This window comes from Schistocerca americana, chromosome 3, assembly GCF_021461395.2.
Source record: "Schistocerca americana isolate TAMUIC-IGC-003095 chromosome 3, iqSchAmer2.1, whole genome shotgun sequence".
Lineage (NCBI taxonomy): Eukaryota > Metazoa > Arthropoda > Insecta > Orthoptera > Acrididae > Schistocerca > Schistocerca americana.
Window position 1 is genome coordinate 982,749,238 of NC_060121.1, and position 27,963 is coordinate 982,777,200.

At 38.4% G+C, this 27,963-nt stretch overlaps 1 protein-coding gene across 1 annotated transcript in view; it reads left to right on the forward strand.

Annotated features, from left to right (window-relative positions):
- LOC124605475 (intraflagellar transport protein 172 homolog) overlaps positions 1-27,963 on the forward strand; it is a 320,057-nt gene that overhangs the window by 65,876 nt on the left and 226,218 nt on the right. The window contains exons 8-9 of the mRNA XM_047137189.1: positions 18,184-18,351; positions 26,792-27,136. Of these exons, the coding sequence (XP_046993145.1) occupies positions 18,184-18,351; positions 26,792-27,136 (513 nt within the window). The remainder of the gene's footprint in view (positions 1-18,183; positions 18,352-26,791; positions 27,137-27,963) is intronic.

Genomic DNA, 27,963 nt, shown 5'->3' on the forward strand with positions numbered 1-27,963 from the left:
GTGGAACGGCTTGCCATGCCATTTCCACCTGGCGCCTCAGTTGGACCAGCGTTCGTCCTGGATGTGCAGACCGCGTGAGACGACGCTTCATCCAGTACCAAACATGCTCAATGGGGGACAGATCCGGAGATCTTGCTGGCCAGGGTAGTTGACTTACACCTTCTAGAGCACGTTGGGTGGCACGGGATACACGCGGACATGCATTGTCCTGTTGGAACAGCAAGTTCCCTTGCCGGTCTAGGAATGGTAGAACGATGGGTTCGATGACGGTTTGGATGTGCCGTGCACTATTCAGTGTCCCCTCGACGATCACCAGTGGTGTACGGCCAGTGTAGGAGATCGCTCCCCACACCATGATGCCGGGTGTTGGCCCTGTGTGCCTCGGTAGTATGCAGTCCTGATTGTGGCGCCCACCTGCACGGCGCCAAACACGCATACGACCATCATTGGCACCAAGGCAGAAGCGACTCTCATCGCTGAAGACGACACGTCTCCATTCGTCCCTCCATTCACGCCTGTCGCGACACCACTGGAGGCGGGCTGCACGATGTTGGGGCGTGAGCGGAAGACGGCCTAACGGTGTGCGGGACCGTAGCCCAGCTTCATGGAGACGGTTGCGAATGGTCCTCGCCGATACCCCAGGAGCAACAGTGTCCCTAATTTGCTGGGAATTGGCGGTGCGGTCCCCTACGGCACTGCGTAGGATCCTACGGTCTTGGCGTGCATCCGTGCGTCGCTGCGGTCCGGTCCCAGGTCGACGGGCACGTGCACCTTCCGCCGACCACTGGCGACAACATCGATGTACTGTGGAGACCTCACGCCCCACGTGTTGAGCAATTCGGCGGTACGTCCACCCGGCCTCCCGCATGCCCACTATACGCCCTCGCTCAAAGTCCGTCAACTGCACATACGGTTCACGTCCAAGCTGTCGCGGCATGCTACCAGTGTTAAAGACTGCGATGGAGCTCCGTATGCCACGGCAAACTGGCTGACACTGACGGCGGCGGTGCACAAATGCTGCGCAGCTAGCGCCATTCGACGGCCAACACCGCGGTTCCTGGTGTGTCCGCTGTGCCGTGCGTGTGATCATTGCTTGTACAGCCCTCTCGCAGTGCCCGGAGCAAGTATGGTGGGTCTGACACACCGGTGTCAATGTGTTCTTTTTTCCATTTACAGGAGTGTATTATGTGGTGTGTCCCAGGAGCGTGTATTAGAACTGTTGCTGTTCACTTTATACATTAATGACTTAATGTAGGATACTAATTGCAGTATCCAGCTTTTCGATTATGCAGGCACCCATGAGGAAATAGTACCAGGTAAAGATCTTTAAAAATATCTATTTGAAACAGAAACGGGTAACTAGGTTTTAAGGTAGAGAAATGCAAATTTGTGCGCTTCATGAAACATGAAAGTGTGGTATCCTTTGACTGCAGGATTTATGAGTTACAGTTAAGAGTCTGAGTTACAGTTAAGAGTAACCCATTTCTCACAAATATTTGGAGTGCAGGTCTCTCTGACTGATGAGAAGATGTAACTGAAACGCTGAAAGTATTAACTAGCATACAGACAAAGAAAGATGCCAAACATCTCAGAGGAAACTGCTTAGAAAACATCAGAAACCATTTCTGAAAGCAGAACTATCAATATTCTTCAAACTCCTACACATTTATCCCATAGAGATGTTGCATATAAAATAGGCAGATGATACAACCATCTATGAATCAAAAGGAAAGAAACCTTAATATATGATATAATAGAGTGTACCCCTGATTTGCACAATATATTCATGAGCAAAAACTTTATGACCACCTACTTAATAGCTTGTGTGTGGAGGTATGTGACATTAGATCTCTATGCACAGGTCATATAATTCACGTAAATAACGGGCTGCTGATTTGCATATGTGGTGATGGCGTCTCATAGTGACCCAGATGGGTTCCATAGGATTTATATCAGATAAATTTTATCACTGAGACATCAATGTGAGTTCACTGTAATGCTCCTCAAACCACTGTAGCATGGTTCCGACTCCGAGACAGGGACAATTATCCTGCTGAAAGATGCCATTGCCATTGGGGAATGTATATGAAGCATGAAGGGATGCATATGGTTTTCAGCTGTCTTTGATTATTACCACAGGTATGATGCGAGTGCAGGAGAATGTATCTCATAGCATAATACTGCTCCCACCAGCCTGCTTCTTTGGAGTGCTGGACATTTCGAGGTACCATTCACCTCAGTGACGGTGTTAGTGGAGATGACCATTGACCTAGTGTAGCTAAGATGTGATTCACCCAAAGATCTGGCACATTTCCTTTGATCTACCTGAATCCTGATGGTCTTGTGCCCACTGCAATCATAGTTGATGATGTCATTGGGTCAAAATGTGCACATTTGGGGGTGGTCTACTGTAGAGCTCCATGTTCAACAATGTATGATGAATGGTATGCCCTGAATCACTTGCACATGCAGTAGTATTGTGCTGTTTCGGCAGAGATGCCTCAGATCATGATCTATCCTACTTTACAGAGCAGACAAGCCTCTGAATCCCTTGACCGTGAAGAATTGTGGACAGCCAACCATTTAGCACCCAGTGGTAGTTTCACTGTCCTTCTACCTCTTTCTGTACAGGCTTGCGACAATAGCAAGCGAACATTTGACTAGCTTCGCCATTTTCAAGATATTTTTCCACAGGCTCTGTTTAATAATAATCTACCTTTCGTCAAAGTTGATATCTCAATGAATTTCCGCATTTGCAGCCTGTATCTTCACTAGGGTGATCCCCCATCTGTGCCCACTTTACTTACATACTTTTGTTATTGTATCATGTTCCCACAATGCCACCAGGCAGCATCCAATGTCACAGTGGGCAGTGGTCATTATGTTTTGGCTTATAAGTGTATTCATGTTGCTGTAGATAATACACTAATGTATGGTTTAATTAGAGACAAGTTTGTAATAGAGTTATCCTTGTGATGCAAAGACTAATTATGACATGGATGCTACACTACAATGAAAGTTGTGAGAACTCATGCTGATACATAACTACTCAGAACCTGTACTCATCCCACAGTGATTATCTGGAGTGGAACAAGAGGTGAACAGTTCTCTCAACACCATCTCAGATACGCGTAATAGAACTGAGATCAGGTAGTTCTCAGAGGCCTGGCATATGACCTTATTTACAAAGAATGTTTATTAAAAAACAATGAAAGAATAAAAATTTAAAAAATCTTGTATTACATTTTTGGCTGAGGAGTTGCCTCGATGTCCATCCAGTTAAATCGCAAATACTGTCTTTATTCAAACCCATTATACACATTTCCTATATAAAGTGTCATTGTAATTGTTTGTGTAGGTGACAAGGGTAGGTTAATGTAGTGTGTAATTTTGAGTCTTGTATTGATGGCGAGAATGATGGTAATAAGAAAAAGAAGGCTGAGGATGAAACCTTAAGATAGCACATAGTATATATATCCTAGCAATGAAAATAATACTAGTACTGGGAATTGCCTAAGTACTGTGTACACGAATACATAGAGTGCTCTTAGTGAACTGTACCAAGGGGAACACAGAGCTAAACATCCCCATGCAGTGGATAGATCATTCATTCATTGTGTCCCGTAGATCCACTATAAAGAACCTTGAGAGGCATGGAAGTCAAGGTATATATTAATAAAAATTGAAGAAACTGTTATAAACTGTATACTAATAATAAACTTGTTGAACTGTTATAAACTGTCGAGAATGAGATTTTCACTATGCAGCGGAGTGTGCGCTGATATGAAACTTCCTGGCAGATTAAAACTGTCTTCCCGACCGAGACTCGAACTCGGGACCTCAGTAGCTCAGATGGTAGAGCACTTGCCCGCGAAAGGCAAAGGTCCCGAGTTCGAGTCTTGGTCGGGCACACAGTTTTAATCTGTTATAAACTTTGTTTGCTAATTCAAGCTAAATGTAATATAACAAAATTTGGCAGGAATACTACTACTACCAAGAAAGCTGTTGCTTGTGCTGTTATATTAAATCTCTGCTATTGCTAGCTTACGATCTACATTACCATATTGAACTCTATCATAGAACAATAATTATCCATGAGGAATGAGAATAGAGCCAAGGTTACAATAAGTATTGTTACTTGTTGTCTAGCTGACATTAATCTTCAGTCCTAGAATATAGGCAAACAAATAATTTTGTAGTGGGAGTTGCCAAAAGAAACATTTTTAGTTTTCCTTTGAATTTGTGGGACCAATTACTTGTTTTATGTCTAATTGAGACTAGGTAAAGATCATTCCAAGAAAACATAGATTGTCACTCTGAAACACGGATGAAGGAGCAAAACTGACAGGGATGTTTTCTGTGTCTTTTATTGTGGTTTTGTAAATCACAGTTCAATCCAGATATTTTTTATTATCAGGAATAAGTAATATTACAGGTACTGTACTATGTGTAAGAATTCTTGAAGAGTCCTGTACAATTTGTGTGGTTATTTCCTTTACAAAAATCATGTACTGCTCATTTGCTGGCAGAATACTTTCTTTAATGTAGTTTCAGTGCCCTAGAAGATAATTCTGTTGGACAACAGTTAGTGGACAGAAGCAAAGTAAGCCAGCATCTTGGTTTTCAACTCAAAAGGGACACTCCCCATTGCACCGCTCTCAGATTTAGTGGTAAGAGGACCCAGTGGACAGCCCGTCAAAAACTGAACACAGATCAAACATGAAAACATGAAGAAAGTGTACTGGACTGTGAAAAAAAAGCAAAATAAAAATGGAAGGACAAGAAGTGCAATATAGTGCAGCCAGGAAGACAAATGGAGTTGTGGTAAAGGGGCTGGACTGACAAGTGGGCAAGCCATGTTCAAACCTACCTTGTGCCAATATTATCATTTTTTTCCCTGCTGTTTGCTTTATTCAAATTTGTGTCTGTGTCTTGGTGTAACATCCATTTGCAACAGTGAGGTGTAAGGTAGGGACCTATAATGACAGTTGATTCTGCACAACTACTCTATTAGCATCCAAAGCACCTAAGTTGTTCGACTGGTAAGTGAGTGAGATATGCCTCCTTGCCCGATATATGTGTTCATGTGAATGTGAACGTGATCTCTCCCAAGAAAATGACGAATAATAGTTTATCACATAGGTTGCAACAAATGAATGCAACAGTTCCACAATTGTGCAGTTTCTCTGTGCTCTGTCAAAACATATGTTTTCAACATTTTTGAAGTTTTATTCTGTTTTGGAAGTCTGTATTCTGGAATTCTTTTGTTTTAATATAGTTCGCACCCATTTATTTATTGTTTTCATTTCTGTGAGATGTCTATGTGATATCTCGCTTACTCTTACTATTTATCAAGTTTACTTGCAATGATAGTGTATTCTTACCACATGACTCATATTCTGTAACCAGTGTATCATATGACAACTATCAAGACTACAGAAACAGAACAAACATTTCAATGATGGGACAGACAGATCATAATGTTGTGGGAAAAAAAAGAAAAAAAATTGGCATGAGTGAATTTTGAACACACCTTGCCCACGTGGCAATCCAACACCACGTCTGCTTACCCATGACACTATTGGTGATTCATGTTGCTCTTTATTGCACTTCTTGTTCATAGGCTGTTCACTGTTTCTATTTTCCTTTTTTTCTCATAGTTCAGAACGCTTCTTCCTGTTTTCATGCTTGATCTGTGTTCAGGTTTGACGGGTTATCCACTGGGCCATCTTACCACTAAATCTGAAGGGGGTGCAATGGGGAGTATCCCTTGTCAGTACAATGAGCCATATTTATAACCGCAATACATGTTAAACTGAACATCTTCGTAAGTTTATTCCTCACTCTTTCCTTATCATTACTGGACTGAAGGTGGAAGAGTGCTTACACTGTACCATTATTGACCTACATCTCTGATGCCTTCCCCTTCATCATTGTCTACCCTCATCTTCACTACAGATGGGTCTCTCCCTCAGCCAGGGGTCTGAGTGACTTGCCCCTGATTTCTAACCTTCCTTAGCATATCCCTCTATCAACCTTGATGGAGGTGCTACTTGTTCTGAATGCCAGGTAATGTGACCTTTTTACTGTTAAATGTGTCTTATTGATGGTACTATGCCTCCTGTTGGTGAGTAATCAACAGTAATTCTGTTTCATAGTTTATTAGTTTTCTTGATTGTTTTTTCCTCTGATACAATATTATATAATATGAGTCTCTTTGTTGTAAACCAGATGTTGGTCAAGTCTCTCTCTAATACATTTATATTTACACTACTGATTACTATTTATGTGTCATTAGAAAACAGATTTTGAACAGTTTTTTGAACTCATGAAAAGTTATTTATGTAGGTTAGGGAAAAGGGTACACTTAACACTCAACACTGTGAGACAGTTCATTTTATGGCCTTCCATTATGATGCGGATTGTCAGTGTGGCTTTCTGCCTTGTATTACAGAAGTTAGACTGCCTGGTTCACACAACCAAAGACCTTACAAGGTAACAGAATATATGTAGTGTAGTCTTTCTTGTTCAGCTTTGCCAACCAGAATGATCACAATCAATAGTGAGATTTGCTCTCACTCCGTGAGGTTTGAGGTTTTTCCTAGGACGTTAGCGTATTGGGTGGTGAAAAGGATACTGTTTTAATTATTCAAAATTATTTCATCTGATTGATGTTATTTTGTTTAATCTCATTTAATAATACTGTGTCGTCAGTGTTCCCTTTATTTTATCTTTTTGTTGATTGAAGAAGTTTTGTAATGATATGACAAAGTAGATGATTTTAAAATTTGCTTATGAAATAGCTTTCAAGGTATTCACTTGTTTAAATAAGACTTTTTCATGAGAAACCGTGCATTCCATTTTCAGCTGGGAAACCTGGTTGGTTTACATTCCTGGAGTATTTAACCCCATAACATAATGATTTTTTTTTTTTCAAATTATGTTCCAAAAAATAATAGTCTTTTATTAATAAATAACATCCTATAATGAATGACATTACACATAGACATATAAAGATAGCTTTCAAAGCCCAAAATAATGAGTTCCAACTTTTGAAGATTACCAGTAATAAAATCCGTAGTATACTCACACACTGGACTTCGACGAAAGTATCCTGAAACTTGAGGTTATTTTTTAGTTTCTGTGTAGCTATGACGTCTGGCCATGTATTTTACAGTGATTTCCTGTGAACATAAATCTTGGAGCAGCTGGCTGGAGCACTGTGGAAGTATTTATTTCACGTTCTTTTCGCTTTCTGAGCCACTAAATTCAATGCTAAATTCAGGATCACTATAGCCATCCTTTTTTGAAAGCATTACCTAAGCATCAATGCAGGTGAGAGGCTGAAAGTGCATGTTTTGTTGTCGAGTATCTGAAGCTGCACATAGTAAAGATGATTTATTTATTATTTATTTATTTATTTATTTATTCATCGGTAAACAAATTTCTTTGTATGGATGTCGTCATTATACATACATATGTACATTATTTTGTCACATAAGAGAATGAAATACAAGCTATATATATAATAAATTCTACATCTACATTTATACTCCGCAAGCCACCCAACGGTGTGTGCCGGAGGGCACTTTACGTGCCACTGTCATTACCTCCCTTTCCTGTTCCAGTCGCGTATGGTTCGCGGGAAGAATGACTGTCTGAAAGCCTCCGTGCGCGCTCTAATCTCTCTAATTTTACATTCGTGATCTCCTCGGGAGGTATAAGTAGGGGGAAGCAATATATTCGATACCTCATCCAGAAACGCACCCTCTCGAAACCTGGCGAGCAATCTACACCGCGATGCAGAGCGCCTCTCTTGCAGAGTCTGCCACTTGAGTTTATTAAACATCTCCGTAACGCTATCACGGTTACCAAATAACCCTGTGACGAAACGCGGCGCTCTTCTTTGGATCTTCTCTATCTCCTCCGTCAAACCGATCTGGTACGGATCCCACACTGATGAGCAATACTCAAGTATAGGTCGAACGAGTGTTTTGTAAGCCACCTCCTTTGTTGATGGACTACATTTTCTAAGCACTCTCCCAATGAATCTCAACCTGGTACCCGCCTTACCAACAATTAATTTTATATGATCATTCCACTTCAAATCGTTCCGCACGCATACTCCCAGATATTTTACAGAAGTAACTGCTACCAGTGTTTGTTCTGCTATCATATACTCATACAATAAAAGATCCTTCTTTCTGTCTAAAAACAAAGATGATGAGACTTACCAAACAAAAGTGCTGGCAGGTCGATAGACACACAAACAAACACAAACATACACACAAAATTCAAGCTTTCACAACAAACGGTTGCTTCATCAGGAAAGAGGGAAGGAGAGGGAAAGACGAAAGGATGTGGGTTTTAAGGGAGAGGGTAAGGAGTCATTCCAATCCCGGGAGCGGAAAGACTTACCTTAGGGGGAAAAAAGGGCAGGTATACACTCGCGCACACACACACACACACACACACACACACACACACACACACACACACACATATCCAACCGCACATACACAGACACAATAAGGTAAGTTTTTCCGCTTCCGGGATTTGAATGACTCCTTACCCTCTCCCTTAAAACCCACATCCTTTCGTCTTTCCCTCTCCTTCCCTCTTTCCTGATGAAGCAACCGTTTGTTGCGAAAGCTTGAATTTTGTGTGTATGTTTGTGTTTGTTTGTGTGTCTATCGACCTGCCAGCGCTTTTGTTTGGTAAGTCTCATCATCTTTGTTTTTAGATATATTTTTCCCACGTGGAATGTTTCCCTCTATTATATTCATATCATTAATTTGAACCCAACAATTACGTTTGTTATTGTCACTGTTACATTTCGAAATCTTTTCTGTCGTCTTATTTTCTCTTTCTGTTTTTGCCAGTAGTTTCACTTTGTATTCACCTTCTCCCTTTTACCGTAATCTATTATACAATTTTATCTCGCCGATATATACTCAATAATACGTAATATGTAATAATACGTAACCCACTTCCAAACCATAACCAAAAAAATTTTTTTTTCCACTTTCAACACCACCGCTGCTATAAAATCCACCGTTTCTAGTTCACAAACAGTTTGTGCTTGTGTCTGTGTATGTGCGGTTGGATATGGGTGTGTGTGTGTGTGCAAGTGTATACCTGTCCTTTTTTCCCCCTAAGGTAAGTCTTTCCGCTCCCGGGATTGGAATGACTCCTTACCCTCTCCCTTAAAACCCACAACCTTTCGTCTTTCCCTCTCCTTCACTCTTTCCTGATGAAGCAACCGTTTGTTGCGAAAGCTTGAATTTTGTGTGTATGTTTGTGTTTGTTTGTGTGTCTATCAACCTGCCAGCGCTTTTTTTTGGTAAGTCTCATCGTCTTTGTTTTTAGAAATATTTTTCCCATGTGGAATGTTTCCCTCTATTATATTCATATAAGATTAGATTAGATTAGATTAGATTTACTTTCATTCCAATTGATCCGTAGTGAGGAGGTCCTCCAGGATGTGGAACATGTCAGAAAAACAACAATACATGACAAATATTTAAACTAAAACAAATAAGCTAATGTACCATTCCACAGGTCCCAAGTGGAATGATCGTCATTTTTTAATGAACACTAAGAGTCATTTTACAAATACTATTGCACTGAATTTAAAATAAAAAAGTTTTTTATTTATTTATAAGGTAAGAAACATGTAATACAACTACTGTAATACTTATTTACAATGAACACATTACTGCACTGAAATGGTGCAGAAGTTAGATTATACTTACACACACACACACACACACACACACACACACAAATTTTCAGTGAACACATTACTGCACTGAAATTGTGCAGAAGATATGTTGTACTTATATACAAATCAGTTGGTTTTCCTCAGAAATTCATCAATGGAGTAGAAGGAGTTGGCCACCAATAAATCCTTTAGGCTTCTCTTAAACTGAATTTCATTGGTTGTTAAGCTTTTTATGGCTGCTGGCAAGTTATTGAAAATGTGTGTTCCTGAATAATGCACACCTTTTTGTACAAGACTAAGTGACTTTAAATCCTTGTGAAGATTATTCTTATTTCTAGTATTGATTCCATGAATTGAGCTATTGGTTTGAAAAAGTGATATATTTTTAATGACAAGTTTCATTAAGGAATAAATATATTGGGAAGCTGTAGTTAATATCCCTAGTTCCCTAAACAGGCTTCTGCAGGATGTTCTTGAGTTCACACCACATATAATTCTTACTGCACGTTTTTGTGCCCGGAAAACTTATAATTCTTACTGCACGTTTTTGTGCCCGGAAAACTTTAGCTTGGCTTGATGAATTACCCCAGAAAATAATCCCATATGACATTATGGAATGAAAGTAAGCATAGTATGCCAGCTTTTTCATTTTTATATCCCCTATGTCTGACAAAATTCGCATTGCGAACAGAGATTTGTTAAGACGCTTCAGCAGTTCTGTGGTGTGCTCCTCCCAGTTGAATTTATTATCAAGCTGTAATCCCAAGAATTTAACACCGTCCACTTCTTCTATCTTCTTGTCATCATATGTTAGACATATACTCTTGGGACACCCCTTACAAGTTCTGAACTGCATGTAGTGTGTTTTTTCAAAGTTTAGTGACAAAGAATTGGCTAGGAACCAGTGATTAATGTCTACAAATATTTTATTGGCTGATCTTTCTAAGACTACACTTGATTTGCTATTTATTGCAATGTTTGTATCATCAGCAAACAAAACAAACTTGGCATCTGGTAATGTTACTGATGAAAGGTCATTGATATACACAAGAAAAAGTAAGGGCCCCAAAATGGAACCTTGTGGGACCCCACATGTAATTAGTTCCCAGTTGGATGATGCCTGATAGCTTGATACATGTCTCTTTCCTAATAACACCCTTTGTTTCCTGCCAGAGATATAAGATTTGAACCATTTTGCAGCATTTCCTGTTACACTATAATATTCTAGTTTACTTAAAAGGATATTGTGATTTACACAGTCAAATGCCTTTGACAGATCACAAAATATACCAGTTGCCTGCAATTTTTTGTCTAATGAATTAAGTACATTTTCACTGTAAGTGTAGATAGCCTTCTCAATATCAGAACCTTTTAGAAATCCAAACTGTGACTTTGACAGTATGTTATTTGAGATAAGATGGTTATAAAGACGACTGTACATTACTTTTTCGAAAATTTTTGAGAATGCTGGCAACAGTGAAATTGGACGGAAATTTGATGCTATTTCTTTATCTCCCTTCTTAAACAGTGGCTTAACTTCAGCATATTTCAGCCATTCGGGAAATATTCCACTGATAAACGACTGGTTACACAGATAGCTTAATATGTTACTTAGCTCAGAATCACATTCTTTAATTAACTTTGTTGATATTTCATCATACCCACTAGATGTTTTTGATTTTAAAGATTTTATGATGGACATTATTTCTGTTGGGGTAGTGAGGGTCAAATTCATATTATGGAAGTTACTTGAAATGTCTGGTCTAAGGTAATCCATAGCAGCATCTACCGAACCTGACAACCCCATCTTTTCAGTAACAGTTATAAAATGTTTGTTAAAAAGTTCTGCAACACTATACACATCTGTCACCAATGCATCATTTACTCTTAATGCTATTTGTTCCTCTTCATGTCTGGTTCTACCGGTCTCCTCCTTCACTATATCCCATATTGTCTTTATTTTGTTATCTGATATGACTATCTTTTCCTTGTAATATATTTGCTTTGACATCCGTATTACAGTCTTTAATATTTTGCAGTATTTCTTATAATGTGCTATAGCATCAACATTGGAAATGTTTCGGATTGACAGATACAGTTTTCTTTTTGTTTTACAAGATACCCCTATTCCTCGAGTAATCCATGGCTTCTTTGTAGACTTTGCTCTAACATTGGTAAGTTTTGGGGGAAAGCAGTGTTCAAATAAGGTAAGCACTTTATTAGCAAAAATGTTATATTTTTCATTCATGCCATGAGCACTGTAAACATCAGTCCAGTGAATGTCTCTGAGGAGTGTCCTAAAATAATCAATTTTTGGCTTACTGATTACCCTCTTGAGCTCAGATTTAACAGATTTTATATCTTGTTCAGTATTAACATTTAACAGAAGGAACTGCATGTCATGGTCTGAGAGGCCATTGACTATTGGTTTTGTAATATAATTTTGTTCATTTGACTTTTCTATAAAGATATTATCAATGGCTGTTTGTGAGCAAGTGGTTATCCTAGTGGGGAACTTTACTGTGGGAATTAAGTTGAATGATAGTGTTACTAATTCAAATAGGTTCTTATTGGGAGAGTCTTTAAGGAAATCTACATTGAAATCACCAGCAACCACTATTTCTTTGTTTTTGGTTGTTAAATGGGCCAGTACAGCTTCAAGGTGGTTTACAAACAGATTAAAGTTACCTGCAGGTGCTCGATATACACTTAATATTATGAAAGATTTTTTGTGAAATTCTAATTCTGTTGCACATGCTTCCATATGCTGTTCTAGGCAAAATTTATGAATGTCTATGTTCTTAAATTTATGACAGTTCCTGATGAATGTGGCAACTCCTCCTTTCTCCATTTCTGATCTACAATAGTGAGATGCTAACCTAAACCCTGTAACACTTAAAAGTTCTATACCAGTGGTCACATGATGTTCAGAGAGGCAGATTATGTCAGCTGGGTTTGAAGACTCTAATTCATCTATGCAGATAGTTAATTCATTAATTTTATTTCTCAGTCCTCGAATATTTTGATGCAATAAAGATAGCTGACATTTCACATTGACTGACTTAAAATTGGATGGAGTTAAAATATCTGCTGACAGTTGAAAATTCTTAACCAATTGCTGTTTATGTTGATGTAATAAGCTGGAATTATGTTTTTTGATTTCTTTCTCAAACTGAAGGTTTGTCTCAGTTCTAACCTCTCTTAAAATTTGTTTTCTTTCTGTCCTCCCTACCCTAAAAAAGGGTCTTTTCTGAATCCTATAACCACTGGTATTTTACCACTCATGACAGTGCCTCCCCCCTTTAACTTTCCTGCTATTTCCCCAGCCAATTTACCCTTCCCCTTCCTGTTGAGGTGAAGGCCATGCCTAGTATAATCCCACCTACTGACAGAATCAACATGAACCACACCAATGTGTGACCTCGCACCCGACATGAGCAGCCGTTCCAGCTCCAAATTAACTCTCTTGACAGAAGAGTTCAAATGAGGTCGGTCATGGCGCCCAAGAACAGATACAAACTCAACACTGGTATGCCTCGATGCTGATGCAATCTTCGCCAGGTCACACTCTATGCTGTACCCAGGATCTCTGTCAATACTGTTACCTGCCCCACCCACTATAACCACGGTGTCTTCCTTAGTGAAATCTTTGCAAAGTGATCCTAAATCCTCTGTCACCTGCTCCAGACCAGCACTAGGTTTAAAAAAATTGGTGACCTGGTATTCTGATCCTAGTTCATCCTGCAAGAGTTGGCCAACACCTCTTCCATGGGAACTACCTAACAACAACACTTTCTTTCTCTTTACTGATTCATAATATATGTATGTATATTACACACACAATTTATCATTGAATTACATAATGCAGAAGAACCTGCTTCAATCAGGAGAAATAGATCACAGGACTCCTCTAATACTTGGATGGGTCAGTTACAATCTAGAATGTCCACTTTATAATTGATTAACCTGATTATTTATTTATGCCAATTTTATGCTGCATGAATTCTCTAATCGAGTAAAAACTATTTTTTAATAAATATTCTTTAAGAAATGCTTTAAATTTACAGACTTCCTTTATGTTTTGATTTCTTTTGGCAATTTATTGTATATCTTGACACCTTGGTAAAATATAATGGTTTGGGTTTTATTTTTATTCATTCTATCTAGGTACAAGCAATTGCTGTTTCTGGTTTGGTGATCGTGTATGCAGCTGTTTGCTAAATATTGCTCAATATTTTTGTGAATAAAAACTGTAATTTGCAAGATATATTCACTTGGGATTGTCAGAATACCCCATTTTTTAAATAGCTCACTGCAGTGTGCTCTTTTGTGACTCTTGCTCATTATTCTGATAGCTCATTTTTGCAATCTGATACATATTTCACATTTTGGGCATTTGCACCCCAGAATTTTATGCCGTAATGTATTATAGAATGTATGTGTGCAAAGTATGTCATTCTCTGGCATGAACTATTGCACACAGAGACTAATATTCATAAGGCATAGCATACTATGCAAATTTTTTCCCAAGCATCCTAATATCTTCATCCCATTTTAATTGTTGATCAACATACATACCCAAAAATTTTGTGCTGGCTGCACACTCTATGGTTTCATTTTGAACTTTAAGTTTTGTCATATTCGGTTTTTTTCTTTATATAGAAGTTTATCTTCTTAGTCTTTTTCACATTAAGGGTTACTTTGTTGTTATTTGACCAGTTGTGAACTACCATAAGTCCATTTTCAGCTTTTACATTTAACATTTCTGGTGTCCTGCCTGTAATTATTATATTGCTGTCATCAGCAAATAACACTGTTTCACCTTGTGTTACCCACTGTGGGAAGTCATTAATATAAATAAGAAATAGTACTGGGCCTAACACACTCCCTTGAGGTACTTCAATGTTCAAATATTCTTCATCGGAAAGATGTTTCACTAAATAATTTGAACTACTTGAAATTTGAGATATCTCCACCCTCTGCACTCTGTGTGCAAGGTAAGATATAAACCATTTATTTACAACCCCCCTGATTCCTAGTACTTCACGTTTACCTTGTATTATTTCATGGTCAACTGTATCAAATGATTTACTGAGATCTAGGAAAGTGCCTATTACTTGTTCTCCTTTATCTAGGGCTTCTAGAACTACTCTTGTAAATTTTTCTATAGCTGCTTCTGTTCCCTGTCCAGTCCTGAAACCAAACTGGTCTTTGCATAGGAGTTGGTATTTATTTAAGTAGTCCATAAGTCTGTTTTTCATAATAGTTTCCATTATTTTTAAAAAAGAAGACAGCAATGAAACTGGTCTGTAATTCTCTATGTTTTCTGTATCACCTTTTTTTTGTGTGGGAAGAATTTTTGCGTGCTTTAGATAATTAGGGAAGTAACCTGATGAGAGTGACTCATTTATAATGTCTGCTGAGGGTTCTTTTATGCTGCTAATGCAGTCTTTTAGTATACACATTGGAACTTCATCTAAACCTGTGGATGATATACTCTTGAATTTATACAATGCTACTGATTTCCTCTCCATTTGTGGGTAGCAGTAGCATTGTGTGGGATAAATAGTTCTTTGCCATTGTGTGTTGTGTTTTAGGTAGCTTTCCTTGCAGTTTTGTTGCTATATTACTAAAGTAGTTGTTTATAAAGTTTGCCAGGCCCTTAGGATTATTTCTAATTTTTATGTTCACCTGCTTTGATATTGGCAACAGCCTCCACCAAAACACGACAGCCGAGCTCTTGTCGCTGAACACTTAACTATCAGGGGGTTTTATTTTTTCGAAGGTCTGTTCTTAAGTTGCCCAAATATACTCGGGATTGTAAGTTCCTGTCAAAATAAAAACAAGATTACTTGGGCTTTTATGTTAATGGGTTAAAGCACAGATCCTCAAAGTGCTCAGTATTTTAAAGCATATAAATTGCAAAATATGGGAAGCAGAAAGAATATGCCTACTTTAATTTTATAGAGCCTTTGTATGATCCTGGGTCAGTATGATTTATGGGTCTGTTGATCAGCTGATTTGAAGATCCTTGCTATGGTTCCCCATGAAGGAAGCAGGCTGAGCACAGGTATACCTAGAACCAGTTCCACTCCTACCCTATGTGCGGATGCTAGTGAACTACCACTTTATATCAGCCTGCTGCTGCTCATCTTGCGACAGCCATGTAAGACCTCCTCCATGTCACAATCGTCTCCACACCATACCATTGCTTCCTCAGCAATGGAGTGAATTTGTAATAACCATTTGTGATCAATGTGGTCCTTTGAGATTTGTGCAAAGAGCTGTATTTTGGATATTGGTGTGCAAATATTAATGTTTCATGATAAGGTTTGGGCTTCCTAAGAGGCCCAGAGCTATTTTAGCTATGACAGTTTTTATAAAACATAGCAAACTGGTGCTGTTTTCAAATATACTTTTAGCAGTATTCTACAAAAACACCACAATTCTGTTCTAGTGAGCACTGATGGTTTTAAATAGGGGAACTCTTTTGGCAGCTCACTCGTTTTTCCTGAGTACGTCTCACGGATTTGGCTCTCACGGATTTGGCTCTGTATGACGCTATTGTCAGATCCATTGATTTCTACTCCAGCAAGACTTTATATAACTTGTGGGGTGTGTATTTCAGATAATCATATTTTAACTGAGTATATTTTATAATGCAACAAAAGGCAGCAGTAAATCTGGGTTGGGACTTCCCTCTGTTTTATCTGACAATGAGGAATCTGTGGTGTGGGTTTTAAAATTTCGTGAAGTGTCCAGACTCCACCCTCCAGGTTGAAGGTTTAATTTTTGCAGAGAGGTTGGAGCATCCACTTTTAGTAAAGCAATCAGCCAGCCATATGTATCCACTGCAGTAAGTTCTAAGACAAATAACTAAATACCACGAATGAATAATCAGAACAGGGCAGCAATTGATGGATGTCATGTTCTAGTGCAAACAGACAAATGATTATAATTTAAGAAAAATTGGATAATTTATTCAAGAGAAAGAGCTTCACAAACTGAGCAAGTCAGTAACACATTGGTCCATCTCTGGCACGTATGCAAGCAGTTATTCAGCTTGGCATTTACTATAGAGTTGTTGGATGTCCTCCTTCGGAATATCATGCCAAATTCTGCCCTGTTGGGGCATTAGATCGACAAACTACTGAGCTGGTTGGACGGCCCTATCCACAATGCTCCAAACATTCTCATTTGGACATAGATCTAGCAACCTTGCTGGCCAAGATAGGCTTTGGCAAGCAAGAAGCCAAGCAGTAAAAACTCTCGCCATGTGCAGAGGGCCATTATATTTCTGAAATGTAAGCGTGGAAGCCCATGATGGCTTGCCATGAAGGGCAACAAAATGGGGCGTAGAATCTCGTTGATGTACCACTGTGCTGTAAGAGTCCTGTGGATGACAACCAAAGGGGTCTTGCTATGAAAAGAATTGACAACGCAGGCCATCACTGTGGGTTGTCAGGCTTATGGGTGACAGATTTATATACCACCGCTGTCTAGGGCATTTCCAGACACATCTGTGGTGTGGAATCTCATTGGACGACGTAGAATTGTCTTCAGTGATGAGTACCACTTTGAAATGAGCCCCGATGACTAGCAAAGATGTGTCCGCAGATGCCCCAGACAGTCATGGGATACCAACCTGACTTTTGCCAGCCATACAGCTTGACAGCCAAGAGTGATGGTCTGGGTTTCCATTTCTATTCATAGCAGGATCCCTTTGGTTGTCACCCATGGAACTCTTACAGCACAGTGGTATGTCAATGAGATTCTACACCCTATTTTGTCGCCTTTCATGGCAACCCTACCTTGGTGAGCCAGGTTGCCCCATCTCTCCACAATTGACAATATTTGGAGCATTGTCGGTAGGGCCATCCAACCAGTGTGGGAGTTTAACAATCTAAACCAACTGGACAGAATTTTGTGTGATACTCCTCAGGAGATCGCTCAAACATTGTATCAATCAATGCCATGCCAAATAACTACTAGCACAAGGGCCAGAGATGGACCAACGCATTATTGGCTTGCTCAGTATGTGAAACTCTTTTTCTTAAATAAATTGTCCAATTTTTTTGAAACTGAAATTATTTGTTTGTCTGCACATGTACATCCATCTACAGATTTCTGTCCCATTTCATTAATTACATCGTGGTGCATTGTCTCCAACATATGATAAGCTTTTATTGTTAATGTGTGTAAAGGAGAAGCGGAGGGCAGCTGCTCATGTGTGTTTCAATACATAGTAAGCTTTAGGAAGTACTTTTTTGCATTCTGATATTATTTTTTAAGCACATTACATCATTTTAACAACATTTGTCTCATCATACTTGGATTGTCATCATCATCATCATCATCATCATCGTTTAGCTAAGTATATTGAGTCAGTTACATTTCAGTGGCTATTTACTGTGTTAACTATTTTGTGCAATAAAGATCACTATTGGAAATGTTAACAGGATACGTGTCTATAACTGGAGTCCTCGAAAAATGACCTGGGAAGAGACTAAGCCTAAGGAGATAGCTAACATGTATACAGTCACAGCGCTTGCATGGAAACGTGATGGTTCTCGAGTAGCCTGTGGAACTTTGTGTGGTGCTGTAGAGCTCTTTGAGTCAGTGCTAAAGTAAGTATTTTTGTCTACACTACAATTGTTTTTTCCTTTTTAGTAAAGGTTAATATTGAGTCACAGTCCATGACATACTGGAGGTGCCACTTGCATAAATAATTTTTATATTAAAAAACTGTTTCACACATATTGTTCTATGCAGTTCACTACTACATTTCAGTCTGTTACTTTATTTGGACACTTTTACACAAAACCTATTTTGCCATTGTTAAATAATAGACAGCATATTAAAATGTAATGCCTTCTTCACTGTTTTCATGCTGGACTCTGACCTTAATTTATTGTTTGTGAATTGCAGATTAAAACTGAAAAAACTGCAAAAATAGGTAGGAAATTAAAGAGATGGGACCTGGATAAATCGAAGGAACAAAAGATTGCTGAGCGTTCAGAAGGGGCATTAGGCAACAATTAATTGAATCCAGGGAAATGAATACAACAGAAGACAAGTGGGTAGCTTTGAGATATGAAATAGTGAAGGCAGCAGAGGATAAAATATGTAAAAAGACAAGGTGTAGTAGAAAACCTTTTATAATACAGGAGAATCTGAATTTAATTGGTAAAAGGAGAAAATATAAATATGCAACAATTGAAGGAGTTGAAATCTGTACAGATGTCTAAAAAGTTAGATTGTCATAAAGGGCAAAATGGCTAAGCAGGAATGCTATGAGGACAAAGGCAAGGCTGTAGACAAGACTGGTTTAAGACTCAAGCAGCGCAAGTGGCTACTTGGGTGCCAAGCTGTGAGGAGTCCCATAGGTGTGCTAGTGCAAAATATGTGCACTGGCAATATCATAAAGAGAAGCAAAGATTGACAGAGTGAATGTGTATGAATTGTGAAGTGAGGGGGGTTGGAGCCAAATTATACGTCATTAGTGTTGAAAATTAGAGGTGGGGTCACCAAATGATGTGTCACTTGTGTGGGAAAATATTCTGGAACCAGCCCTGGCTGTAGAAGCACGCTTGTGTGCAAAAATATTCTAGAACTGTCCCTGGCTATAGAAGCATGTGTAACTAGATGAAATCCAGATCTGCATCTAGGAAAACACAATATCTTAGATGAATGTAGGAATGTGACCATAGGTCATCTGCAGTCGTACCTTTGGTACATATGACTCCCAGAGCTTATATGATGGCTATAAATTTTTTCAGTTCCTCAAGTGACATGTTCCAGTCACTGTTTTTCAGTATTTTTCGAGCATTTGCTTCTGTGTATTCCTTCAAATCATACCATTTCTACATCAGTGGCATCTTCTCTCTCCTTTAGAGTGTTCATAGTTGACCTTCTTCCAGAAGATGAAAGACTAGCAATCCCCCACGCTAGTGTTTTACTTTGTAGAGGCATGCAGCTGGGCCTGCTGTGATGAATGAGGTGAGGATTGATGCAGATCAGCTTCTGAATCCTCCTGCACCAATACCTCCTCATTCACAATGTCTTCATCTTTCTCTTCACTTTCTTCTGGTAAAAAAATAATTATCTTCATCAGTGAAGTCAATTTCCGAATCAACATCAGAATTTTCTAAGAAATGTAACATTTCATCATCAGAAATGTCCCACTAACAAGACATGTTAGAAAAGATCTTTCATCAACAAAAAGTATTACCTGAATGACACGATATAAACTGTGGCAGACTGGTATGCATGTGTGCCAAGACACAACAATGAACAGCAACAACTCTGCATGGATTGTTGATTGTTGCTGCTTTATTTTCGGATTATCTATGTATATTGAGAGGAGAAATTACATGGGTGTCAAATTGACTTCTTGTGCTGTTCTAGTTGTATTGAATGAAATGTCCAAGGAAATATAAATATTATGTAAATCCTAATATGTTATCATATATAAAAACAAAGATGAGGTGACTTACCGAACAAAAGCGCTGGCAGGTCGATAGACACACAAACAAACACAAACATACACACAAAATTCAAGCTTTCGCAACAAACTGTTGCCTCATCAGGAAAGAGGGAGGGAGAGGGGAAGACGAAAGGAAGTGGGTTTTAAGGGAGAGGGTAAGGAGTCATTCCAATCCCGGGAGCGGAAAGACTTACCTTAGGGGGAAAAAAGGACAGGTATACACTCGCACACACGCACATATCCATCCACACATACAGACAATGTCTGTATGTGTGGATGGATATGTGCGTGTGTGCGAGTGTATACCTGTCCTTTTTTCCCCCTAAGGTAAGTCTTTCCGCTCCCGGGATTGGAATGACTCCTTACCCTCTCCCTTAAAACCCACTTCCTTTCGTCTTCCCCTCTCCCTCCCTCTTTCCTGATGAGGCAACAGTTTGTTGCGAAAGCTTGAATTTTGTGTGTATATTTGTGTTTGTTTGTGTGTCTATCGACCTGCCAGCGCTTTTGTTCGGTAAGTCACCTCATCTTTGTTTTTATATATAATTTTTCCCACGTGGAATGTTTCCTTCCATTATACTAATATGTTATCATAAAGAGGAGAGAAAAGTCATATGGTTTCATCATCGAAGCAGAAAATTGCAAATGCCATGACCAAAACAATGTGACAAGGTTAATTGTGACCCCTTCCACCATTCTTGTGTTAAAGAAATCTTTGGATAAAAGAGAAACAGATGAATAAATATTAAGTTCTTAGCTGGAAAGCCAGTACTAAGTAAAGAAGGAAGACGGAAAAGGGATACATGGAAAGGATGTATAGAAGGGCTACACAAGGGAAATGAACTGGAAAGTAATATTATAGAATGGGAAGAGGAAGTAAATGAAGATGAGATTGAAGATATGGTATTACGAGAAGAATGTGACAGAACAGTGAAAGACCTGAGTCAAAACAAAGTTCTTGGAGTGAATGACAGTCGCTTGGAATTATTGAGATCTTTTGGAGAGCCAGTCACGAGAAAACTATTCCTCATGGCATGCAAGATATGTGAGGCAGGTGAAATACCCTTGATTACAAGAAGAATGTAATAATCCCAATTCCAAAAAATGGCAGGTACTGACGGGAGTGAATATTATCAAAGTGTCACTTTAATAAGTCATGTTTGCAAAATACTGACACTAATTATTAAGAGCAGAATGGAAAAACTGGTAGAGGCCGACCTTAGGGAAGAACAGTTTGAGTTCTGGAGACATGTATGAACATGTGAGGCAATACTGAACATACAACTTATCTCAGAAGATAAGTTGAAGAAAGGCCAACCTATGTATACAGCTTTGGTAAATTTAGAGAAAGCATTTAGCAATGTTGACTGGAGTATACTCTTTGAAAATCTGAAGGTAATGTAGGCAAAATAAAGGGAGCAAAAGGTGATGATGTACAACCTGTATAGAAACCAGGCTTCAATTATAAGAGTCTAAGGATTGAAAGGGAAGCGATTGAGAAGGGAATGACACAGGCTTGTTGCCTATTCCCAACTTTATTCAGTCTGTGTGTTGAAAAAGCAGTAAAAGAAACTAAAAAGACATTTGAAAAGGGAACTAGAGCTCAGAGAGAAGAAATGAAAACTGTGAGTTTTGCTGATGACATAGTAATTCTGCCAAAGACAGGAAAGACCTTGGAAAAATAATTGAATGGAATGAATGATTTCCTGGAAATAGATTGTAAGATGAGTATCAACAAAAGTTAAACAATGTTAATTAAATGCAGTTGAATTAAATTAGGCAGTGCTGATGGAAGTAGATTAGGAATGGGACACTAAAAGTAGTATTTGAGTTTCACTATTTGCAGCAGAATGACTGGTAATGGCCAAGTAGAGATGGTATAAAATGCAGATGTCTATAGAAAGAAAAGCATTTCTGAAATAGAGGTGTAGAGTCTTGTGTTGCAAGGAAGCTTGTTGTTATGAGTGGCCGGTATTCTCCTCCTACAACAAAAATGCACACATGGATGAATAAGGTTCTGTGTCGTGGTACAGGTTCATCAGCAATAGTCCTCTTGTAGACTCATGTAAAGTACAATTCTGGTTGACATAAACTAGTCCCACTATAGTCACTAATCTGGTCGCTATATACTGTCAACGCCTTTGATGAACTGAATCCGCTCTATGAGTAAACTGACAGATGCGAAACTGGATGATTAAGGGCGGCATTCTGGGCAGCAGTGACGACCTAAATACATGCTGTCGAGATGGCATTAGCAGCGTGTTGCTTGTGGGTGTGTCTCTGGCCTCTCTCGTGATAGGAGTGGTTGATGCAGCGTCTACTAATCGATTGTCATGCTTCATATTTGCCGATCAGTGTGCTGACGACAGCTTATGCCAGCATAAGAAGAATTTGTGAATATCTAGGATAAATTTAAGTATCATTACTGAAGATATTTGTCTGAAGCATGGATGGGCAATCCGGCCCTTGTCAGAAATTCGTTGGAGAGAGAGAGAGGCGCTCACATAGTACTTCCCCAGGGATCTGTTTTTGGATATTTCCACGATTGTTTGGCTCACCTCAGATTTGCAGCTCATGAGACAGATGAGTGAAAGTTTGCTTACTCCACACTTGCACAATGCCATTTCACCACCACTGGATTTGAAAAACAAAGAGAAAAATTTTAACAGTCTGAGTGCAGCAGTATGGCCCATGTGCTCATGTGCATGCGGAAAGTGAGAGAAACAACTCACTACTATAAAGGGGGGGGGGGAAGTATTTTCGCCTCTGGATCAGTGCTGACAACAAACAAATGTTACTACTTACTGCCTTCATTTATCTTCACATTGATAGACCTCAAACATTGATAATATAATCAGTGGGACAAAAATTACCAACTACTCACAAAATATGCCAATTTGAACAATGGCAATAGGGTGCCATTCATATCGTTACATTACCCCACAGACATTAACATCACAGATGCCACAGCTTTGTATTTTATATGCCAGGAGTGTTGCTGTCACATCACGTGATTAGGGAGCCTGCGAGCTTAAGTAAGTATGTGATTCAGACCCGCGGTCACTAAAAGTTGATTACGCCTGGTCTGGAGTGTAACTTTGAATGGAAAGGAAATATGAACAATATGCAGTTCAGATAAGAAGAGAACAGAAGTTTTTCAGTTATGGTGTCACAGAAGAATGTTGAAGATTGGATCAGTAGATCGAGCAACTAATGAGAAGGTATTGAACCAAATGGCAAAAAAAAAAGAAATTTATGGCGCATCTTGAAAAGAAGGGATCAGTTGGCTGGAGATATTTGGAGGCAGAAAGGAATTAAGTGCACGGTCAAATGGACGTAGGTTTCAGTAGCTATTCAGAGATGAAGAGGACTCACACACACACACACACACACACACACACACACACACAAACACAAACACAAATAAATACCGAGAAGAATTTTTATTCTGTTTGCTGTATGAATGCATGGGCAATGTATGACTTCGTCTAAACGGACATGAAAGAATTACTCTTTGAGCACTGGTAGATTTACGCAGTATGTGAGACATTCAAGGGTTGTACATCTGCTAAAGAAAGCTTAGACAGAAGATGAAGGAAACTACAGATGTATCACCCTGATATCATTATTTAAAAAATAGATTTAATCATGAATGGTAGTTTACTGAATTACTCGAACAAATATAACCTTATCATCATAACAGTTTGACTTAAAAAGTAAAATAAGTGAAGACAGAATTTGAAAAAGTGCTACTTAATGATACAGACAATGTTGTTGTGGTCTTCAGTCCAGAGACTCGTTTGATGCAGCTCCCCGTGCTGCTCTAACCTGTGCAAGCTTCTTCATCTCCCGGTACCTACTGCAACCTACATCCTTCTAAATCTACTTAGTGTATTGATCTCTTGGTCTCCCTCTACGATTTTTACCCTCCACGCTGCCTTCCAGTACTAACTTGGTGATCCTTTGATGCCTCAGAACATGCCCTAACAACTGATCCCTTCTTCTAGTCAAGTTGTGCCACAAATTACTCTTCTCCCCAATTCTGTTCAGTGTCTCCTCATTAGTTACATGATCTACCCATCTAATCTTCGGCATTCTTCTGTAGCACCACATTTCGAAAGCTTCTGTTCTCTTCTTGTCTAAACTATTTATCGTCCATGTTTCACTTCCATATGTGGCTACACTCCATACAAACACTTTCTGGTAACGACTTCCTGACACTTAAATCTATACTCGATGTTAACAAATTTCTCTTCTTCGGAAACACTTTCCTTGCCATTGCCAGTCTACATTTTATATACTCCGTACTTCGACCATCATCAGTTATTTTGCTCCCCAAATAGCATAACTCCTTTACTACTTTAAGTGTCTCATTTCCTAATCTAATTCCCTCAGCATCACCTGATTTAATTTGACTACATTCCATTATCCTCATTTTGCTTTTGTTGATGTTCATCCAATACCTTCCTTTCAAGACACTGTCCATTCCGTTCAACTGCTCTTCCAGATCCTTTGCTGTCTCTGACAGAATTACAATGTCATCAGCAAACCTCAAAGTTTTTATTTCTTCTCCATGGATTTTAATTCCTACTCCAAATTTTTCTTTTGTTTGCTTTATTGCTAGCTCAATAGATAGAATAACATCGGGGATTGGCTACAAACCTGTCTCATTCCCCTCCCAACCACTGTTTCCCTTTCGTGCCCCTTGACGCTTATAACTGCCTTCTGGTTTCTGTACAAAACAAAATTTTTAAGGATGAATATCGGCTGGGCTGTCAGTTGGAATGGAATGAGCACACAAGTATACTATAAGGTAAAGATGATTATTGATTTATGTATTTTGTACTTCACAGAACATTTTCAAAATTGTATACCCTCAAAATAATGTTAATTAGGCCTAATACACTTATTCCAGAATTTCAGTCATTGGTGCAGAGATTTTGAATTTTCACTCTGTAGTGGAGTAAATGCTGATTTGAAACTTCCTGGCAGATTAAAACTGTATGTCAGATCAGGACTCTTTCCTTTTCTCATAAATGACAAAGGTTCCAAGTTGAGTCCCGGTGTGGCATGCAGTTTTAATCTACCAGAATGCTTCATTAACAAAAACTGTTTTTAAAGCTGTTCAAATTTATTCTGTGTAGTGATTCTAGGATTTTTTGTTTCATGTCTTCTGTGTCCTGAAAATCTACCTATTTAGGTCTCTTTTTGCTGTAAGAAACAGGAAGAAGTCGCAGAGAGTAAAATTCAGTGAGTACTAATGGTGTGAAACCATTTTTACTTCTTTTTGGCCAGAAACTGCATGACCCATAATGCTGTGTGAGTGGGAGTGTTGCCATTGTAGAGAAACTAAACATTCAATCAACAAACACAGCTGATTTTTCTGCAGTGCCTCATTAAATCATTTTAGCAATTGAAGTTAGTAATGCTGAAGAATATTGGTACATTGGGCGACAAATTCATTTTACACTGTCTCCTCAATTTTGAAAAAACAAAACTACACTATTTTCACTTTGGTTATCACATCTTCAGCTGTTTTCAGTCATGATGATGTAGAAGTCCTCCAACTGGGGTGATTGTTGCTTGGTTTCTGAGCCCCGATGGTGGTTTGCACTAATGATTTCCCCAATGGCAAACAGATTTTTATACTGGCACATTGTTCTGTCATGACTGCTACCATGGAATTACTGAATGTGTGAATTAGCTTTGTTGTACAATCTTGTCTAATCTTATCTATTCTGATGTAACTGACACCTTTCTGTGATACAGAAGCAATTTTTGTTAGACTCAGAAATACATACATATGTTTCAAAAATCCACAATGGATTCATTTCATTCACAGCTTTGGATTTTCTATTTGTTATGCATTCTTCTTGCTTATAATTGCTACTTGATGTTGCAAACAAAACTCTGAGTGATAATTTCGTGTATCGCTGCATTCATTTTGGAACGTTAAGTTCGATATCCCTCTTGATGCTTTTTAAGAGAAGCAGGCTATATTTCAGCACAAGATTTCAACCTATGATTCCTCTCTATTACTGTCAACAAAATTACGACCATATCACTACCTTCTATATGGACTGATCACGTTCATGTACACTTATAATATAATATTCAAATTATTTAATGGGAAGGTGTCTAATATTTGTGATTGAATAAACATCTCCAATTTAGGCATCTAAAGTGCTAGATTAATCCCAGTCAATCCACAGTGGTGTAAGAAGATTGCAGACTTGTAGTACCTTCTGTATATGCAGTGTGCATTTGTAGTAACTTCTGCATATGCCAGTCTCCAGCATTGACACAAATGCTGAAGTTACATAAAGAGGAATATGTTACCCATAGGTATAATGTGTTCGATCGTTTAGTTACATATCAATTTCTCATGTTATTGTACCATATACGTTACAATTTATAGTATTAATTGATATTTCATAATGATAAAATTATTTATGAGAAAGTGTGTCTCACAATATCAATTTCTTACATATTCAGTTCATCCCATACATTTTAATTATTGAACAAATGTTAATTTAAGCTTACAACTGAGTTCTAATTAAACATCTATATCTTCCCCATTACAGGCGAATGGTATGGAAAAACAAATTTGAAATGGCCTATGTTGGTCCTAGTCAGGTTATCATAAAGCCTCTGAGTACGGAGCTGCAAGGCATAATTTTAAAATCCCAGTACGGATATGAAATTGAAGATGTTCGGATCATGGGTGAGGATAGTTACGTATTTGCTCGCACTTCAGATACAATACTTGTTGGAGATCTGACACGTAATTTGTTAAGTGAAGTTGTCTGGCCAAATACGGGGTGTCATGAGAAAGTATACTTTGACAATCCTACAGTCTGTCTAATTTTCAATGCTGGAGAACTGAGTCTGGTTGAGTATGGAATCAATGAAATCCTTGCATCTGTTAGGTAAGTAACTGGAACATAGAAGTAAGTTTATTTTTACATCCAAATTTAAACAGGAAATTACAAATTTATATTTTTTAAATATGTGATGAAAATAGTAAGTGACACACATGTAAATGCGCATTCTCCTAAAATAAACTTTTCATAAAATGTTTTGGTTCTGTTTGTATGCTGTTTGTGAACACTCTGAAAGGGCTAATGTTTTCCACAGCATTAGTGAACTGTGTCTGGTAGAAACTTTCTCAAATTGCAATACACTTATATGATTGTAAAATACATAATAATAATTGACATTTTAACTTTTATCTCTTATCCACCATTTTTTAATTATATCTTTTCTTTTCTCTGTTCTACATTTACATGTGTACTCCCCACAAAGGAGGGTGTTTCATACCAATATTAGTCACTTTACGTTCCTGTTTATTCACACATTCAAACAGTATTCAAATATAAAGTGAGGGAAAACTTACCGTATCTCAACTTATCTCTTCTTATGATTTGAAGCACAATTTACTGCCTCTGAAAGCTAGATAGTCATTGGTTTTTTTGTGGTTCTCTCAGCTCTAACCCTCTTGAAGATTCAGTTAGTATTAAGTTTCACAGAGTTAACTTTTGATGTTCTTAGTTTGACGTGTGTCAGTTAGATTGCCTTATATTTTGATGGCATCTTTGACTAGCATCGTCATAGGCTGATGAACAATTAGCTGTTTTTATCTGGGTTGGACAGAAACACATTTCATCACAGCTTAGTTACACATAAAATCTATCCACATATTCAAGAATTTACAATCAAGTGATGTCAGCACATTATTAGCAAGGAGAAACATGCA